The following is a 22,169-nucleotide window of genomic DNA, read 5'->3' on the forward strand; positions in this document are numbered from 1 at the left end:
CAATTTTTAATCTGACAAAAGGAAGAAAATTATCTGTTATTCTGACCTCTAATTTCTTGACATTTTAATGCTGTAATTGCTGTGGTTAGTGCTGCAACCATGATTTCACCTGTCAAGCAAGAATGAGTCAATATCCTTAAGCTGTTCTTCAAGTTTCAGCTTCCTCCTCACTGCTTTTACATTAAAAAAGTAAAAATAAAACGTAAGAGGTTGTAATGAAAAAAATGTATTTCACAACATGTTTTTCCTCCTCCTTATTACAACATGTAAACAATTGTGCACTGTGCAGAATAACAGAAGCTACCATAACTGACAAAACAAGAGATTTTTCCAAATTCTAATCATACAATACCTAAACAACAAAATTCAGTTTTATATGTTCTGTGGAACATTTAAGTCCAGATTTTCATTTTGCTCTCATTTTCTTTCTTTTTTTCTTTTCTTTTTTTTTTTTAATTTATTTATTTATTTTTTTTATTTCCCTGTGGTATCAGAAAATTACAAAGATGTCTGAGAAACCAAAATCAGTATGTTGCAATGAAACCAGTTTATTTTACCCACCAAGTGCAGATCTTAACTTCCCAAAGAGTTTTTTGAGAGACAGACATATGAGATTTCAGAGACTTCAACTTCAGTAATATAAAGTTCAATGCTATCCACCATTCTGGTTTCATCCAGAATGGCCAAGAAGGAAAACAGCACAGGATGGACACGTTAGAGTGTCAAACATTAGAGAGCTCTTTCAGGGTTCCTGCATGCACTTGAGAAAGATGTAGCTGATGGCAGGAATCACAGAATCATAGAATGGCTTGGGCTGGAATGGACCTCAAGGATCATCAATCTCCAGCCTCCAACAACCCCAATATCTGATACTAGACCAGGCTGCCAATGGCCCCATACAATCTGGCCTTGAACACCCCCAGAGACAGGGCATCCACGTCCTCTCTGGGCAGCCTGCTCCAGCATCTCACCACTCTCTTTGTAAAGAATTTCCCTCTGATATCCAATCTAAATGTTAACTGAAATGTCAACTTAAAACTATTTCCCCTTGTCATGCCATTATCTACCCTTGTAAAGAGTTGGCTTCCCTCCTGTTTGTAGGCTCCTTTTAGGGACTGGAAGGCTGCAATGAGGTCACCCCTCAGCCTTCGCTTCTCCAGGCTGAACAAGCCTGCCTCCCTCAACCTGGGTTAAGCCACACCATCTTTGACTACATTTTAATTCCAATCATATGGAGACTGAAGTAACCTCTTCGCCATTCTGCAATGGATGTGAGGTGCTTAAGAAAATGGTGGAAACAAAAAGGCCAAAGGAGAATTTGAGTAGGTCGCTGGGATATTCCTTTTTAAATTATGCCTTTCAATCAGGTCAGACTTCAGTGTGACTATCTGGAGCCTCATCTCACTAGAAAGATTCTTTGGGGATTCAGCTCCACACAGCTAGCTATAGATAGTTTGAAGATGCTACTGCCCTATCCGTGGACATTGGTCTGATAATGGCTGCTGCCAATCAATGTGCATTTATGTGCTTTTTTAACTATCATTTATTCAGTACATTCACTGCCTTTGTGCCAAAGCAAATTCCCATTTATTTAGAAAATAAATACCAAACAAGCTTGTATGCTGAGATATGAATTTTCTCAGATAACTGCAAAGCTCCATTAATTTTAAATGGTCATGCTTTCATGTTAAGACACTAGACACCACCGCCTACCACTATAAAATGCATTAAATAACTGTTGTCATTACTTGCAGACAGTCTAGTGTATCTGTCTTTACATTTCAGGCTTTAAAGAACTTTTTGCTTTTAATTTATTTTCTGGAATATCTGGTAAAAATAGGAATAATAAAAAAAAGTGTCAATACAACAATACAGAGAGAGTTATATATACTTTCAAAATAAACATGACATCTACTAGATCATCAAAATGTTAAATGCTTTGTTACTGGACAGAGAATGTCTCCTACTTTCATAAACAGGTATTTATTTTTTCAAGATATTTTGTCTTCTCGCTACTAGCAGTGTATTTTCTTTGCTAATCTTCATGGTGGTAATAAGGATGAAGTTGTGCTTTCAGTTGTTTACTTGGAGTAAATAAAAGCTTAAGAAGAGGTTTATGCACTACTGACTGAGAGGGCAGGGGTTAGATGTTCAAGTGAGTGAACAAAAACATTTCCATGAATTTCTTGAAATTTCTGATGACAAGTTATGCATGTAAGCAGAGCCACAGGAGAGTTGAAGAGCCTCATCATGTCATAAGATGTTAAATAAGGTGCAGAGACAGACAGATAGACTTCAATCCTACAAGCTGCCCTGTGGGAGCAGATCTTTTAAAGTCAAGACATCGAAGTCTGCCCATGTAAATCAGGACCTTAAGCTATGCTAATCCCTTGCATTCATGGTGCTTGACACCTGTTTTATGCTTTAAAAACCATTGCTCCTTTGTTTTTGCATTTTTCTACTTTTTTGACTTCTCACCATCAAAGTTTTAAATGCAGAAGATGGTTTTGTACACATTAGCAACAAATATTTGATATCAATGCAATTTTGCCCATTTGTAAAGCCAAACAAATACTGTGTACAAAATATAAGCTTTGCAGTGCATGAGGTGAAAATCCAGCTATAGCAACATAAGAAACCAAATGGTTTTTTCAGTTCTGCTCCTGAAAAAGCACCAAAGAAACAACTCACTACTAGAAAGCAACGTGACAAAACCCAGAATTACACTGAATTGAATTTCTTTCTTTAACATACTTCCCTCTGAAATCTGTAGATTTCAGAGTAATTCCAAGATGTAAGAATAAACAAACAAACAAACAAACAAACAATAACACATCGCCTGGCAATGTATAAATTATTACTATTTTGCATACAGCAGATGGTAACTATCTGGGGGAATGGAAGATTGTGTATACAGCTTCATCACAGCGGTACTCATCTAGCAGCTGTTGCTTCTTCACACTTTCCACCTAATTTCAATTGTCTTATCCAACGATTGGATGATATTTGAGAAATAATGATTCAAATTAACAGTCTTAATAAAAACAAATACAGAAACTGGAAGAAAACATATATCAAGGTAACTAGTACTTTTTTTCTTAAGATTTCCTGAGAATGCCATTTCAGATGCACACTCAATGTACGTACTTATACTATGCACAAACATACAAGCATAAATGTTTATATGCACAATAGCAAACATTTTCTGTGTTGGCATCATTTTGATTATGATTTATATGATTAACACAGAACTAATCTGAATTATTTCTGTTGTCCATCTAGCAAGCATTTTCATAGCCATAAACATTTTTCCCACATTATCTGGTTGAAAAAAAATAGATTTTTTATTGTGATTGTGATGCAGTCTTTTTCTTTAGCTTTTCAGTTCTAGTAAGTGAACTTACTGAAAGTAATTAATTATAAAAAGTTTCAGAATTTAAATTATAGAATATACATTATGTTACGATTTTCCATATCACAAGAGGCTATACAATATATTAGTAAATCCAAGCAAACAAAACACCTTGGGACATCTGTTTCATCACTAGCTAATTAATTCTTGCTTCTGAAGGGTTCAAATTCTGAATCATACCCTACAATTTTTGGCAGCAGTGAAAGATGAAAAAAGTACCATTTCTTGTGAGATGACAGCAGTCTTTAGAATGAAATAGCATAAACACCTACCTCCCTGAGGACAGGATCAGTGATACTGTCCAGGTTCACAGAGCCTTCATATGTTAGGTAGTGGAAAACATTGAGTGCGCGCACTGCTTCTGGTCCCCGTTGCTTATAGCCAAATATAAGGTCAATCCACTGATGAAGTTGACATGACACAAATTCGCTTTCCAGGGCCTGCAAGTGAAGTTCAGAGTAAGGAACTAAATTCCATCTTGCGCTTTTGTGCTTAAATTACGTCTTACCATCTCCTATTAACTGAGGAATCATTACATTTTCTGTTCAGGCTTATCCAATTCATTTGAAATCTTTCAAATATTAAAAAACAGAATTATACTGGAAAAAGAAAAAAAAAACACACCAAAATCAAAAATACCTAAAAAGGCATTTTTCTTTCATTCAACTTTATATCAAGGTATCTTTCTTTTCAGCCACTGACTTTCTCCTGGTTGCAAGGGTTTAATAATTAATTTGGGCTTGTCAAATAAGTTAGATAATTCATCAAGATATACTGATAAAAGTGAGAAAACAATTTCATAAACCCGATATTCCTCCACATTTTTCTGACTAGTTATAATTAGCCTTAAATCTTAGAGGGAAACTTGAGGATTACAAAGCGCATTGACAAAATCAGGTTCTCAACTCTCTGTGTGAATTTTCACTTATTTCTCACAGGAAAAGATTTTTTTTCACATTCATTTCTGACACGAGATTGGTTCACCAGGGAAAATACAGGACATTACTTGTTTAGAAATGTCTTCAAGGATTGTTACCCTGTTGCTTAGCATATGGAAAGGGACTAATGCTAGAAAGAGAGAATGATGGCAATATTATTATTATACAAACACTATCCCTGTATCAAACTATTTGCATCCTTAGTAGATATCATTGCCTGAAATGGAACTTTCAAAGCCTGAAGGCATTACATAGCTCCTCCTTATCCCTTCACGAAGCTGACTCAGAAGGTACGTTAGATGCTCTAATTCTTTGATTCCCAATGCTACCTTTAGAGAAGGTCAACAGGAACTGGTACTAAAATGAAGATTCTTGTTCCACTAACAATGTTTCTATATGCACCCTTGCCCAAAATACATCAAAATTGTGCTTTAGTACAGTTTTGTATACCTAGCTCCCTCTGATTAGAGGAGATTTGGCTCACTTCTTAGATCTGAGCGCTAACTTCCAATTAGTTAATTTGAAGAAAACTGATAATGAAATCACAGAATGCTTGAGGTTTTCAGGGCCCTCTGGATGTCAACTTGTTCAGTCCCCGCCTCAGCAGGGACACTCAGAGCAGGGTGCCGAGGGCCATATTGAGGGGGTTTTGGAAGATCCCCAAGGAAGAGCCTCTGGGTAGCCTGTGCCAGTGCTCCATCACTGCACAGCACAGAAGTGCTCCTGGTTTTCAGAAGAAACCTCCTGTGCTTCAGTTTGTGCCCATGGCTTCTGGCCCTAGCCCTAGGCACCATTAGACATGAGCCTGGCTCTGTCTGAAGAAAAGAATACCAGTCTTAATACAATTTATTATGTAAACATCTATGTCAAGCTTACTGTCTTTCATCTGCACACAGGCAGAGCTGACAGCAATCTGTTATGTAATGTTATCTAGCACTTTTAATTTTTAAAGATTATGTTTTGTTAGGGTTGGTTGTTTACTTGCTTTGTGTTGTTTTTTTCTCTTGAGTAATCCTAATTCCTTCATTCAGGCAATCATTCCCCAGTGCTTCACATGGAAGAGGAACTCTATGGAAAACCAGACCATTCTCTAAAAAAATCAGTGAACACTATTTCTGAGGAAAACAGATGTGAAGGCTCAGACTTCATAGCTGACATGGAGCTCAGTTTTCAAGGGCTGAAGTTTGGGATTCTACAAGAACCTACAAACAAATGTTGCAGAGAACTGTATAAAAATGTGTTACTCCCTTTCCAAAATCAAAGGCCATCACATGCAAATTTTGCCTAATCTTATTAAAATACATTAATAATAAACTACTCGATTTCAAAGTGTGTCTCTAAATAAATAAGTAATGTCAGATCCATAATTATATTATCTTGCATGTGTGCAGCATATAGTCAGTAACTGCATGATCTTGTGTACTCTTTTTTCATAGATCTTTTACCTTATTCAGCTTGAAGGATGTTAGCATACAAGGACAAAATTAAGTATGCTACCATAATCATGAATAAAGCATTTCCTAACCTTTAAATGGTCAATTTTTAATGTTCCTTTGTATGCAAGAAAATTTAGAGCAGGATTTTAAGCCTGCTGTCTTTCTAGTATCCATCTCCAACCAACTTACAATGAGCAATCCAATAGTTCTCTTTCTCCTCTGCATTTTGTAAGGTTGGCTTGTGGCCTTTTATTAAAAAGGAGATTATGAAATGACATGTTAGGTGTTTGCAGTGGACAAAAATAGCATTTTTATTTCTCGAGTATGCAGATAACATTCAAATAAATGATGGAATTTTGAGTTAGAAGCACACTATTTAAAAGTTGGACAGTAAATCTGAAATAAATAAATAAATAAATAAGCTTGGGTCAAATCAGCATATTTCAGCCATTATCTTCTAAAACATCCTCTCCCCTACGGTAGCAGAATTGAACACTTATGTTATGTTTCCCTGAGGCAGTTTCAACTTGCATGACCAGCCACTGCTCAACGGCTTGTCATTCCAGAGAAGGTCTCAGTGACCCTGGCAGGTATGAAGAACTTCTATTTCACAAGGATCTGCTCTTTAATAACTTTCTACACAAATGAACTGTTTTTCCACAGCAACATGTCTTATCCCCTGTCTGCAACACTTTAAGCAGATTTATTGTACTATCTTAAGAGGTCTAAAGCTTCTTTAAAGGTCTGTATGCTTAAATGGGAAATACGTAAGAGACAAATTTAGTTATGTGGAGCTATACTTTTCTCAATTGCATGCAAAAGTGGAAGCCCAGTGTGTTACTGTCAGGGAGACTGTGAGGATGCTGGTGTGGCAAGGACAATACCTGCCAGGCGCTGTGTGGTGGACAACTGCTGTGGCAGGGATTTTGGCAGAGGCACCTGCAGAATCTTCTCCCTAATTTGCACTAATGTACAAGCTGCTCCATTTCCATGAAAGACCCTCCTGAAAATTTATGAGTGCATCACTGTCAGCTGTACATGGTTTGGTTTTTCATGAATATGCAATGCTTAGTAGGGGGTAGGGTGAGAGAATTTTCTGTGTAAATACAATTTGTAGGTACAGGAGTAACAACATGCAGAAAAAGAGAAACATTTCTTTAAGGTAAGTAGGTGATGGCCATAAAGAAGACAGTGTTCAAGAAGATTGTGGCTTTAAAACATACTGGAGGTATTAATAATAACTATTACCTATATAATTATATGTCCTCTTGGACACCAAGTTGAACATGAGACAGTAATGTGCCCTTGTTGCTAAGTAGGCTAATGGTATTCCTGGGCAAAGTATCACCAGCAGGTGGAGGGAGATGATCCTTCCTCTACTGAGTGTGGTGAGGCCACACTTGGAATACTGGGTCCAGTTCTGGGCCTCCCAAGTACCAAGAGTGACATGGATATACTGGAGAGAGTCTAATAAAGGGCCACAAATATGTTGAAGGGACTGGAGACTCTCCCATATGAGAAGAGGCTGGGAGAGATGGGACTCTTCTGCTTGGAGAAGTGAAGGCTCAGGATGATCTCAGTGTCCATAAATACCTAAAAAAAGGGGGGTGGGGAGGAGGCAAGCGAATGGCGTCAGGCTCTGTCCAGTGGTGCCCAGGGCTAGGACCAGAGACCATAGGCACAAACTGGAGCACAGGAATTTCCCTTTGAACACTGGGAAAGCTTCTCTCAGGCATTGAAGCAGTGGCACAGGCTCCCCAGAGGCTGAGGAGTATCCTTCTTGGGGATCTTCCAAAGTTACCTGGACGTGGCCCTGGGCACCTTGCTCTGGGTGACCCTGCTGGAAACGGAGCTGAACAAGATGGCATCCAGAGGTCCTTGCAAATTCACCCATCTTGGAATGTTTTCTGGTAGTTTTGTATGAAGCTAGGAGTTGGGGTCAGTGATCCTTGTGGGTGTCTTCCAAATCAGGATATTCTGTCATATTATTCTATTCTGTTATTCTGTCATTATTATTCTACATCTTATGTAGAAGTAAAATTTTAATAAGTATATAGTATATGTATTAATAATGATACAGCATTATTTATGCCTTTCTAAGAGAGACAAACTATTAAACAGAAATGAGGTAATATCTAGCTTGTTTTCTGTTACAATTAATAATAAAGAACTCTCTAGTGAGAGAAAGATAAATATTTTGAAGTAAAGGAATTGTGTTTTTTCTGTGTTTGCCTGCAAGCATATGCACACATGTTCCACAGGCTGAAAATCAGACCTGTAACTGTTGTAAAATACAAATAGAAATTAGTAAGTTGATCCTTATGCGTAAACTAAGTGAGATTAATATTAGCCAAGTTACTGCTTAGTGGAATCGAGTTCTATATCTATTTCCAATTTAAATTCTGGGCAAATGTAAGAATTTCATATGTCACCCCTCAGTAAAATTTTTAACTAGAACACCTGAACCATAGAATCATAGAATAGCCTGGGTTGAAAAGATTATCTAGTTTCAACCCCCCTGCTATGTGCAGGGTCACCAACCACCAGACCAGGCTGCCCAGAGCCACATCCAGCCTGGCCTTGAATGCCTCCAGGGATGGGGCATCCACAACCTCCTTGGGCAACCTGTTCCAGTGCGTCACCACCCTCTGTGTGAAACATCTATGAACACCTATGCTTTCCACAAGATGTCTGATTTAAGGAACCTAGGTAATTGCACTTACAGTGAAAATTTCTTTCTCCTAAATTCTGAGGTTTCTGAAGGATGAAGGTAGAACGCTTTCATCCTAATTTGGAGTAAAAATTATGCTTCGCAGAGATTCCAGTTGAAGACACTGGTTTTTATTTTAATGCAAAACGTATGTTGCGTAAAGTATCAGGAGTTCTAACACCTTTCTAACACACAGGCATTTTGCCTTAATCAGTGTTTGGTGTTTTTTTGTGTGTGTCTGGAGAATAGAAAAGCTCTGAATATGCAGATTATCTCAGCTTAATATTTCACTTACTCTTTCAGCATTTCTTGTACCATTCAAGGGGGTAAAGTCTTTGACTCTTGCTGCACAATAAAAAAGAAATACTGATACCTGGAATTTGTTCTGTTTGTTTAAGCAAATTAATCTTTTAATAAAAGAGAAACAGATGTATTGTGCATATTTGGGTTATTCTAGGGATGTCTGTGCAGGAACTGACCCTTTATGTGAGCAGCTTCAATACGTAAATAGATTCTTCAGTGATATAGAAAGCTTAAAAAAAAAAAAAAGAAAAAAGAAAAAAGAAAAAAAGAAAAACCCACTGTCATTTCCCAGTAAGACTGAAACACCTGTGAGCTGAATGAATTTAATTGCATGAAGAACAAACCTTGGCAAGGCACAAAAAAAAATCAAACATGCTACGACTGATGAAATAATACAAAATCTTAATACAAAATCTTATATACTGCCTATCTGCTAAGAATGGAATGCCAACTGCTGCTGAACGGTGAGCAAAAACGATAAATCTCCCTGATCCTTGCAGCACAGAGATTTCATAATAGATGTATCTAATGACCATTGAAAAAGCTTTTTAATTATGAAATACTATGCATGCTTCTGAATAGCCAGAGATCTGTACAAAAATGCAATTGGCAGCAGAAGAGTTTAAATAAATCATTTCAAAGACAGAAGGAGAATTCAATCTTAGTAACAGCTATGTAATAGGAACAAAATATGTATAAGAAAAACAGGACACCATTCAGGCTTTCAAAAAATATAATTTGCAGTGAACGCATTTTACTCAACACTGTAATTTGCAATTTAATATGTGTCTAAGCCATAATGAAAATATCATTATAATTAACTTTGAATTACACAATATTGCATCTTTTGTTTCCAAATTAAAGACTGGTTATTTAAAAAGCTCTGCTTCAGTGTTTAGCAGTGGTGTTTCCTGCCTTGATTTAACATGCTTGACTTACTGCCTGAATATGCTCTATTTCTGGCTCTCAGGACTGCTCAAAGTCTGTAGGGATTGAGAGACTGAGCAGGACTACAGATGCACATCTGTGGAAGGTTTTATGCGTGGGTTTTTTTTCCTGGTAAACTGGGAGATTATGATTGATGAGCCTAGCATTAGGGTAATGTTATCAGGGACACTTTCTGCCTCCGTCCTTTGTGCCATCACCGAGGTCAGACCATAATCATGTTAGCATTGAACATAGTGCTTTATTAATGTTTCATGAGTAAGTCCATAGTAATCAGTCTAGCTTTGTATGGATAAATAAAACTGCTGCAACGATCCCTGATGTATACACTGAGACTTTAGAATCTGCTGTAATAGATCTTAAAATAACAGCACTGAGTGCCTTTTCCACTGTTTATAGTATGTCTAATTTTCCAAAGTTTAAAGCAATCTTTTTTGATGGGAAATCATTTTTACTTCCATTTCTGTATTTGCTTAGAAACGTGTAACACCTGATTGAACTATCAAATGAAACAACCTAAACTTGTCGGCCCTTTATTAATTAGAACAGAATTTTAGTAAGTTTTGTTAACCAACTGGTTAAACTACATCTTTTTATATCACTGTGTCTCTGTGGAGTTTGCTAAGCTCTTCTCTGCTTGCCCTTGTGAGCTGTTATTAAAATAAAATATTTACCTTTGTAAATGGACAAGTAGGCTTCATATTTGTATTTACCTCCACACAAAACTACACATAATATACGTGTATATGCTGGTAGCGAGCAAAAAAAATATGCATGATCAAATAAAAATATTGTCAGGTAGGAAAAAATAAGTTTCCACTCTATGTGACACATTGTACCACATCAGATCCTATTCACTGAAATGAAATGACTACCACTGACTTCATTAGACAAAGGATCAGAATAACGCTTACTTGAAATGTTCTTCAATTTTCTGTGGCCATCCTGTAAACCTGCTCTCAGCTTGCTTTGCAAACCTCATGCAGAAATCCCAGACTTGCACAAGCTTGCTGTGTTTTACACGTCAGCACCAAAGCGGGGCTACTTTTTTTCTGGAGAAGGATTCTTGTGTAACAGCCAGAGCTTGGCCTGGGAATGACCTAACTGAATAATACATCTGCTGACCAGCTCAGAACACGGCTTCTGACATTAGGTAGAGAATGTCAGACTTTCCAATTCTATTTGTTCCCTGCGTTGACCTATCTGTTTCCAGTGACCAAAATGAAAGTGTAGTGGCTATCTGAGCTAATAAACCCTATTTGAAGGTTTTCCTGAAAATATATTACCTGTTTTATCTTTAAAAAAAAAAATTCTGTGACTTCTTTCTATACTTACTTTATGCATTTTTCAGTTACTTGCTGCTCCATGATAAGTTTCACAAAAAATTACGCACCTAAAACAATATTTTAACATCCCAAAGTTCTTCATGTTGCTTCTAGCCTCTGAACTGCTTCCAAATGCAAATGCTTTGTCTTCTAGTCACCCAGAAGTGAATCTAATATTCCAGGTGCAGTCTCAAAAGAATCATCGTCAGGTACAACAGAATGCATCTGCTGTGATGCAACAACTCTCCATAGATGGCATCCAAATACACTGGTGCTATACAGAACCATTCTATATATGATATAGAACTATATCTGATCCAATTGCTGCTCATTATCACTCCTCTCTCACTGCTGCTCTCCTTCAGTACTATTTTTGTTTACAGACTTCTGCTTCTCATCGAATGTCTTTAATTCTTTCCTTCAAAGGTTATTTTCAGTGTGCTTTCTGCATCTAATTCAAGTAAATCTATGCATCTTTCTCTTGTTTTCTAATCCATTCCTTAGAAATTTCATCAGACTGCTCACTTCAAGACAGTATGCATCTGTGTAGAACTTAACTTCGATCTGGTGATCCTGCTCCTGCTAAAAGTAAATGTTAGGAAGAAGGAAGGCAATGCAGAAAATGCCTCCAGGTAGAATTGTATAACAGCAGGACAGTGCTCACATGTGGGGACAGGAGTGGAAGGAAGAATAGGAAGAGTGGGATACAAAAATGAGATCATTTGTGTTTTTAGAAATTGGCAAAGTATTCTATTAGTTGAAGTGGAGAATCTTAACACCAGCTTATTCAGTTTACAGCAATCTGAGCATACATATGGATAGAAACAGTCATTAGTGCTACTACAGCTTAATATCTAAAAGCATTTCCAGCTTTTATCTACCAGTCTCCATTGAAAGAATAGTCATGAAGGGGAATAGTTTTGTACTTAAAATTTTCCTCAACAGCTGCTAATATCTCAGAACAAAATTTTCTATAGAGAGCTCCTATGCTATTTTCTAGAAAGCAGAAACAAACTAAAGTTGAAGACTTCCTTCAAGTGATCTCTTAGCACATAGGTCTCTTTATCCTCATCTTTGTGTAAAGATGGAAAAACACAAGCTAGGACAGAAAAAAAGGAACATCCTTTATAAAATTTCACCGAAGGGAATCATCAATATACATCTCTCATTTTATTCCCTAATAGATGACAGCTTGTTTACCCTTTGCCACTGAGGTATTGAGCTTTTGTTCTTAGAGATGTCAAAACCAAATTGCTGATCAACTTCCCAGTTCAGGTTTCACCGCAACCACAATCCAAAAAGAGGGTTCTGTGCAGTGACATGGGCACCCTGGAGATGCTCACCTGTGACTGCATGTGTCACACTTGAGAATGGTAATGGAGGGTAATGATCCTTTCAGTTCACAGTCCCTTTTTTGTGGTAAAATTGCATTTGAATTTATTGCTAGCAGCTATGACAATTGCTTGTTTTTAGAAAGCGTGTTACATTATACACAGCTATAAGTGAAAGCAGCCAAGAACAAGAAGGGAAATGTTTTTCAGTTTCATCCTGCCTATTATGGACTATTCCTTGGAACACATTTCTCATGCTTTGTTTAGTGCATTTCATATCTGAAGTGATGAGGTTGCCATCACTTCCTTAGGAGACTGTTGTACATATGTCAAATCATTTACTGTTCCACACGTCCACTTCTAAATCATAGGAATAAATTTGTTTTTGTAACATTCCCCTATTCTTTTGAACTTCATACAACTATTTTTCCACCAGCCCCTTAAGAACAATTTTCTTTAAATACACATTTCTTGAAATTAAATTGCCAAACTGATCATAAGAAAAATAACACTGCTAGACATACACTGGTACAACAAAAGCCCTGTAGAGAATAATGAAACAACTGAATGGCTCTGCAACTGTATGGGAACCCATAGCTTCAAAAGCTATATAAACAACATAGACAAGACACATTTTAAGAAAGATCCATTTCCAAAAGACAACCATAAATTGAACTATTGCCATTATATCAGAATATATCTATCATTTTATCCTTAAAATGAATATAAACAAACATTTCAATTCTATCATTAACCAAGATAATTATTTATAACATTAAAGCAAGAAAAAAAAAAACAACAAAATACTGATATAGATAAGTGTTTTTCATGCTTAAATCTGGTGGACTTCATGGTAATTTACATCAAATCATTTCTTTCAAAAAAGTCTACAGAGACTGCAGTTATTGGCTAATGTTCACGCTTCTGTACTTCCAGCTCATCTCTGAATGGGAATTACATGGCTTGAGGAAGGAATGTAACATTTCTTGCAACACACCAGCACTTACAACAGCTTTTGAATTTTTCATTTGAAAGCTGGTAAAGAGAAACAGACTTAAATTTTTCAGGCTGTCCTGCATCATCCAACTTATGCCTATCTGATGCCTTCCCATGAATAATTGAAGAATCTCATGGAATCTCATGCTTTCTCAAAAATAATTAAATTTTGTTGAAAAATATCCTTTCTTTGAAATAACAGAGAATGCAAGTTTTCCCTCACTTTCTATTTCATTTATTTAAGCCTAACTCTAAAGAGATGAAAATTAAAATTAAAGAGAAATTAAAGTGCTACTTACCATCCTGTTGATACGGACAAAGTCCTCGGGCTTCTTGGCCCAAGGTGGGAGCTCAACATCATTCACAACAACTTCATCTTCTCTGATTCCTAGATTATAGCCGTTACTGTTGACAAACATCTCTGGTAGATAGTAAAATTCTGGAATTAATTCCTAGGAGGGAGAAAACACACAATAAGGCCACATTATAGAGCAATGCTGGATGGTGCTGATGGAATCAGGTGCTATTGCAGTATCCTTGAAAGCACTCTTGTTTCAGTTTTGTTTCTGCGTATATACTTAAGATTTTTTATAATCCGTTTTCTTGAAGTCTTTTACAATGAAACATTTAATCTTGTTTTCACCTATATGTGTTCTGATGAAAAACACAAGTTTAGAAAAACAGTGCATATAATTGAAGAAGTCCTCTTCAGAATAACACATACTAGGAGCTATATGGTGACCCTTCAGTACCATAAATGAGGTGGAGGTTTTACAAGTGTGGCAATTTGATTACGTATATAAGGGAGTAGAATTTAGGGTGAATGAACATTTCTACTGTAAGAAAAAATCAAAAATGCATGAAGAGAAAAATGCCAATAGAGCATATGTTCTTAAAAAATACCTAGATACCTAAACAGGGAAAGTTCAGTAACAAAGTGGCTAAGATGACTTAATGTGTTAATATATTATAAATAAGTTAGAGAGGGAATCTTCTTCTAATTTCCTGATAGCTAAATAGAAATGCATTTTGATGTAAGGAACATCTCCATATGTTACTGCCTATTATTTTAGCAGAAAGTATTGAACTGCAATAAAAATAAGCTTTAAAGCCCACCATCTCCTTTCTAATATCCAGGTATGGATTAAATTCTCTAAATTCCCTTGTTAAAAGCATTATGGTATTCAGTTGTGTAACATGATCAAAACTGATGTCACAGCACCTGAAACCTGAATCTCTTTGTGGTACTTTCAAAACTGCAGATATGCAGAGTGTAAAAAAAAATCACTGCAGACACTCGCTTATCCAATTAAATCTGCCCTACATGTCCATAGAGAACAGAGCAGCTAAAGCATAGATGGTCCTTTCAAGATTATCATAAAACACACATATATGAATGTTTATGTTACAATTTAAATTATTTTGTCCTCTCTCAATCATTTTTAATATACTAAAAACAGTCATTATAGGTCTGCTTTAATGGAGCCCTAAGAAGAAAGAACAGTCCTCTCAGTTTCTCTCAGGAGAAAAGTAGACACAGATCTCTATATTTCAATGAACAGCTACTTATTTTGGACTAAGAAGTGGCCAGAAAGGGACATGTCCTACAGTACAAAACACTAACTGACAGCCCAAGAGCACTGTCTCAAAGACCAGCCAAATTCAAAAGGACATAAGAATGCTGAAATATTACTGGTTCAAAGTTATATGAAAGCCAATATTCAAATGAAAAATAATTTAGTAAAGAAAAAAGTATAATGCTAAACTAAAGCGTATTTCTATTTTGGATAAAAGATTTGAATCACGTTCCGCTCTTTTTTAATAATTTATTTTTTAATGCAGTATGGTTGTGTGCCAACCCATAATTTCAAACAGCAAGCATGTTTATGATTCTATCAAAGATATCTAAACAAAACTTCTCTTCCTCAGCTTAACACATCCCAGGATCTAACTGTGAAATTTTACATCTACCATACCTGTATGATTTGTGTTACTCAGAGACACGTTCAGTGTTTAACTGAATTCTAACCTTCTGACTTCAATGGTATCTTGAAACAAAGGGATTTAAGTCAATGAATTTTTTTAATGGTATTTCCATTTAGAAATTTTATCTTTGTTGCTATTTCAGTGTAATTTAGTGTTCCCTTGCCTGGAATAGCAGAAAACATAAACAGAAATAGGATAAATAGAAAGAGTGTGATTACCTTTCTTCGTAAGATTTATTGTATTGTATATGTTTAGCCTGACCTGTTTTATTCCTGTGCTATGGAAACTAAGCAGTGCCAGACTTCCAAGTCGTACTGAAACAGCCCTCTCTAGAACCCTAATCATTTCAGTTACGCATCTCCTTTATTTTTTTCATTCCAGTCAGTGTAACAAAACTAAACATATCATTTCAGAGATTTGATAGAACGACTCCTACAGTCGCTCTTCAGTGTTATTTTTAGTGCAGCCTACAATCATGTTTACTTACTTGAATACTACTTAGCATAAATTAAACCTTACAAAAAAAATGCAAACAAAAGTGTGCGTGCCTTTCTCAGTTACGTATTTCCCATACTTTGCATTAACTGTTCAGTTTTCTTTTGTATCACTTTATGTGCCTCTTAAATTTCGTTGTCTCCACTACTGGCTATACTACATAACTGCATCTCTTAACAATGCCTCGGGTAACTCCATCTTCTTCTCTCTTCCAGATAAGAAATGAGTATATACTAAAACATAGGCCCATTGCAAAGGAAAAAACAAACAATAGGCATCCCATAATTTGTCAGTGGTGGAAAAAAATCTCCTAATTCTGCCTTCAGCTATTCAGAAGCATGGAAATAAAGCCAGCCTAGAGCAGTGTGATAGGAAGGATCATTTTTTTCCAGATACTTATTAATGCATGTATTTCCACTTTGCTACATTTAAAAATGAAAGAGCTGTCCCTTCTACCTGCTTCTGATGGCGGGGGCTGGATGAGGATGGGAGGGAAATACTGTCCCAGAGCCCCTGAGCATGCCTTGCTGGAGGCAGCATGGGTTGGAGGGAGCCGGAGTGCAAGGGCAGAGCTGGGAAGCTGCTGGGAAGGCAGGGACAGCAGGCATGAGCAGACAGCGGGGAATCTCAGCAGAGACAGAAAGATGACAACTAGGGCCCTGTGAGAATTGTGCTAACCAAGAAGACACTGAAGGAATGAACAAAGGAATATGCTAGCAAAGGATGGGCTTATTTTCAAAACCTATTTGTATTTTTCTCAGCCAGAGGCTGTTTTCTCTGTTTCAGAAGCAGGTTTGCTTCAGTTCATATTTCAGTAAAGCACACAGGTAGACAGAGACAGTTCTTTGGGTGTTTTCCTGTTAAGGACAAGAAGAAATATCTCAAACAGTGTTACTGCTTGCTGGTTACACTTGAAGAGGTGACCTTGCCCTTTCCTCAGATAATACAGATGCTTGTCCACCCTGTTGTTCTACAACTTGACTGTTGGCAACTCCACACTACTTCCATCAGCTGACTCCAGTATTTTCCATGTAAGCAAGTTTCACCTAAGGCCTGGCCAAAATCTTTCATTACACAATCTAAGATGATTTCCCCTTGTCCTACCCACCAATCCATTGTGGATATGGAGAACGGATTACTCTTTGCTGTTTGCAGCTTATTACATTTGGAAAGAATTCTCATGACAGATTCACATTTTTTCAGTGCTTAAAAATAAGTACAAATGACAATGATTTTACCTTACGTATAGCTACTTAGCTTAAGCTTGTCACAGATCTGTAAGACAATCTTCTTGTCTTCCCAAACTATTCATTATAATATTTTTTATTCCTTTTTATGCAGAGTGGAATTTGTCATATAACATCAGTTCTTATACCATTTCCATTCTTTGGAAAGGTCATTTTTAAACTCAACTTTCCACAGAGATTAGCAGTGGAAAATGCATTCCAGTGACACTAGGTACACCAGTGGATGGGACACAGAGGACCTTTTGACTCCCATCCTGCTCTCCACTTGACTTGTTTGGTAAGCGGATCCTATTTCACCACCAGTGTAACAAGTGGTAAAACATCAGTGTAAACCTAGATATGTGCAGGGGCATGCTTGTTTGCAGCTACCATGATTTTGAAAAAGTTGTTCTTTTCTGTTATGTTCCTACATCAAGCTAAAAACTTACATGAAAGACACATCTCTAAATACTGTCTACCTAAGCTATAAACATTGAGTCAGCCACTGTAAAACAGGTCATAAAGGAAAACATAATGAATAACAATGTAAAAAAGCTTTCCCAGAAGTTACATTAGTTTTCAGGCATAAAATGAGGGAATGAAAGGAAATAAGACACAGAGGACAAATATTGAAAAAAAAAGTGCCTGGTATTTTTGAAATATCCACAGACAATTAAGAAATGTACATGCATCTTGTTATTGCGTGCCATTCATCTGATGTATAGTGTTGCATTAACAGATACAATTCAGTAAATTATATTTCTTTCTTTGCGATTGCCAAAACATATCAAAGGATCTAAATAAATCTTGCAGAGTACATGAGCTGTCATGGGTAATTTCTTACCACAATAAATATCTAGAGTTCAAAGAGTTAATAAAAATAGGGATTCTGGTGATCTAAATCCATTTGCAGTAATTTCTGTCTAGTTGTCCTTGACATTTCACAAGCTGGTAACCTCCTCTGTTCCCCTTTCATTCACACTTCTAATAAGACAGGTTAGCTTTCTATCATTTAATAGTCACCACCTCTCAAACTGTTCAAGAAGCTTGGCTCTTTGTAGGTGAAGAGCGATGTAGTAAAGCTACTGAGGAGTGTAAAAAAAGGTAAAATTAATATTACAACAGGCACTTATTGTCTGTAAATGCAATCTCTAGTTTATTTTAATAGCTATACTAAAACCCCAAGGTATAGTTAACAGTATTATACGCCTTGTGTCTTCACATAAGAAAACATCTCCAAATGCGTGTTCTAATTTACAAGCCTGTGACAAATCCAAGCTGCTGAGAAATTAAACTTTAAAAATATGTCTTGGAGTGATAGAGGACCACTATTAACACTATCATAATAGTATACCACTTGCATCAAATCTGACGTTTCTGTTTAATATGTTTTGTTAAGGGTATATCATTTTATGGCTTCCCAATGAAATCAAATCTAACCCAGACGTTTTCACTTTTCTAATATAACTCACTTCAAGGTTTTAAAGCTGCCCTTTCCTTTTTCTTTCTTTCTTTTCCTCCCAAAAGGTTGATCCCCTGGCATCCATTAATTCCACAAGAGCCCAGTACTAGGTCAATGAGTCACTCATGAGTACCTCCATTAGCTGTGTTAATTTACACTAAGGCACCTTAATGACATTTTGTCAGACTTACCTTCCTAACTTCTAAACACACTATTCAAAAAGTAATATAACAAGTTTGAGAAGCATTAGGAAAGATTAGTGCCTGAACAGGAGGTTCTCTGGAAGTCGGAGTTAGCAAAAACTGGAGAGGGGGGTAGTGGGTAGGAAGAAATGTGAAGGCTGACTGGGCAAGTTATGGTCATTTCTGGGTGACTTGCTTCCTCAAAGGTCACTCTGCTAACACTCATTCCTCGTCCAGCTTGTACTGATTATCTCGAGAGAAGGTCGATGTTGATAAAGGGAGACACAATAAAATAAACCGTGTTAGCCAGGTCCTCCCTTGGGTGTTACCACACTCCTGTAGCACACACTGTATTAATTCTATTTCACCCAATATAGGTGAACAGGTCTCCTAGAAAATGAACCCAAATAGTTCAAATGTAGTTAAAAATTGTCTAAGTAGATCTTTAATCATCTCCAGATTGATAATCTATTGTTTGCTACATTTTTCAAAGGTGGCATATTTCTTGTTACTATTCAAGATGTATCAATAAGTAGAAATCATTGCTCATTGTTCTGACTACTGACACTGCCCCATTTTCTTTATCTCAGCGTGAAATAATTCCATTCCAGAGGAGGAACGAAAAGGAATGGGAGAAGGAGAGAGGGGGGAAGGGGAGAGAATCAGAGAGAAGACACGCATGTGGAAGCGAGAGACTGACCTACAAAACTGCAGCTTCCCTAAGAGATACACATTCCTTCGCAAATGTCCAGTGTTTATTTTTTATTTTTTTGATGCAACATTGTTTCAGTGTGATTTGGAAGTTTTCTTTAAAACAAATTGAGCACGCAGAACACTGGTGATGCTTAAAATCTCAATTTACTTTCTAAAACTGACTCACTCTGCCTTAAACAATAACCCATGAAAAAGAAAAAAATACAAGGCAGATTTTACTTGTCTAAAAAAACAGTTTTAAAAGACTTTTAATTAGACATGATAATGAAGAATTAAGGCAATTCATATTATTCAGTATGGTACTTGAAAGTAAGAACAGTGGCCATCTTACAACATAAGGCTTTGAAAAATGGAAGATTAATTCATTACACATGCTGTTTTAAATTATTTCATAACCTGTGCCACAGCAATTAATGAGATTAGTGAGATCAGAGATTAAATGTGCTTAAAGCAGCTCAGATGAATTTAGAATATATGATAAGGAATACATGAATAATAAGCACTTTCTGTTATAAACAGTTTTGAATGTTTATTACTTTGATGGACAGTCTCTATTCCACACACCTCATATTTACTGTAAGGACTGAAAAAAAATTCCAGCATGTATATCACATGGGATTCATTCTTGTGCCACTGCCAAAGATCTACACTTAAAGTTGTGTGTGCAGCCAGAAAGAAGCTACACAAACATGAGGAACACTCGGACAGAAAACATGCTTTAAGATTTTATACTCGTGTAAGCTCTACACAGCTTTTCTTTAGCACTGACTTTCTCAGAGGATCACTGTATAAATATTAGATGCTATCAGACAGCTGAGCATGAATTCTAGGTTGCTTTACACTCACGGTGCTGAAGCCCTACCACAGAGGTTGCTGTGCTTAAAAAGAAGGAAAGAGGAAAGAGACTTTGCGAGGGTTTGTTGGTGGCTTCTAAAACCTTACTCCTCTTCCAGTGTCTGAAAACTTGATTAAAATGCATCAGAAACGTGCCAAGTAGCAGCACAGCTGATCTGAAAAAATGAGGTATTTGTAATATTAATAATAGTTCCTTTTTCTGCCCTTTTTCAGAGTGAACTCCAAGGCCTCAGGGAAAAGTTGGCCCTGATGTCATGGCATTGAGAAATGTAGTTCATTAAGATCTCAAGCAACAAACAACAGCAACAATTAGCTGCTTTACTCATTCTTGATTTATCGCTGAGAAACACAGACTCTACAAATGAAAAAGGCCTAAAGGGTCAACTAGTGCATCCTCCAGCCAATTCATGATTGTCCCTGATGCTCTTCCACTCTTTTATCAATCTACATTTCTAAGAATCTTGAGAAATAAGGATTTTACTACTTCCCCTCATGAGGATATTCAGAATATTGAAATTTTTACTTAACTTTCCATACTATGTTGGTTAAGTAAGCATTTTTTCAGCTTTCCTCCGTGGCTTACCTCTTTGTTCCCTGACAAATAAGTCTTCACACTTTCATACAGCTGCATATTTCATAGCATTATATTACCATGTCTTCACTCCTCGACATTAATTACCCCGCACATACAGACATTTTTTCCTGTATACAACTCCTTAAATAAGTTTTCTTCTCTTACGGCTCTCTCCAGCTCAGGTATGTATTTCCAATGTCTGTTCCCCCAGAAGAGGAATCGCCAAGGTTGAGTTGCATCCAGCATGAACACATACAAGGAATCAAACAAGTTAAAAACAAAAACTTGTGTTCTCCAAGAACATGAGAGCTATGCAACAAATGAAAGACCAAGTAAACTCTTTTAGCTGGAACTTAGATGCCATGAGATTCTTTAGTTGCTATAACTATAACCACATAGCTCTGGTCTTGCTGTAAGCTTTCTACTATCCTGCTGATCTTTGAGTTTCCTTATTAAACCAAACACAAAATAGAACTGCATTTATGTATGCCACTTAGGCTACTGAAGTGTAATGCAGACTTATTCCAATAGTGACTTTATATCAACGTACAATTAATTTGACGATATGACACATGCTGCTATTAATTACAATTAAAAATCTCTTCTCCTTTCTACCTTTATTTACTCTTTCTCTTTGCTCTTACAGCCATTAATGACTTAGCTTATTTTCAAATCTGTCTTTGTTTATCCTTTTTGTATCTTAAGCCAAATCAACCCATAGTAGATCAACTGAAGACTAATTTCTAAACTCAAGCACCCTGTACCATTATTAATTAACAAAACCATATTTTAAACAGCATTTTTAATCCCTAAAGTATCCCTGAACATACAGATCAGGGATTATCTGGAAAAGACATTTATTGGCTAACAGACCTCATCTGTGCCTCCTATATTAGATTTTCTGTAATGACTTAGCTCCAAGTAGTATTTTGTTTTCTAATGGCATAACAGAAATGTATATATATACATATATCTAAATCTGACTCTGAGGCTCTACAGCGGACTCCCAAGTGTATTCTAGAATAAATAATTTTACAGTCTTTCCCCTAGTGTGACTTCGACCTTTAATTGTTACTATTTTATCCAACCTTTCCACAACTCTTAACATTCAATGACATCAAAGTATTTAGCTATAGTACATGTTCACCTTTTGCCTTCCTTTACTGAAGGCAAACATCCCCTTTTGAGCATTTTTAATACTCATTCAGTTTAAATAACTTGGTATTAGTAAAAATACATTTTTTAACTGCAACCATTATTCCTTCATTACTCCTGCATC

The 22,169-nt window shown here is 36.6% G+C and overlaps 1 protein-coding gene across 10 annotated transcripts in view; it reads right to left on the bottom strand.

Moving 5' to 3' along the window:
- The window catches only part of NBEA (neurobeachin), a 458,626-nt gene that overhangs the window by 45,837 nt on the left and 390,620 nt on the right, over positions 1-22,169 (bottom strand). For all 10 annotated transcript variants that reach the window (XM_048948371.1, XM_048948342.1, XM_048948328.1 and 7 more), the window contains 2 exons: positions 13,696-13,848; positions 3,685-3,852 (listed from right to left, as the gene is read on the bottom strand). In XM_048948371.1, coding sequence (XP_048804328.1) covers positions 3,685-3,852; positions 13,696-13,848 — 321 coding nt within the window. The remainder of the gene's footprint in view (positions 1-3,684; positions 3,853-13,695; positions 13,849-22,169) is intronic.

This window comes from Lagopus muta, chromosome 1 (assembly GCF_023343835.1).
Source record: "Lagopus muta isolate bLagMut1 chromosome 1, bLagMut1 primary, whole genome shotgun sequence".
Lineage (NCBI taxonomy): Eukaryota > Metazoa > Chordata > Aves > Galliformes > Phasianidae > Lagopus > Lagopus muta.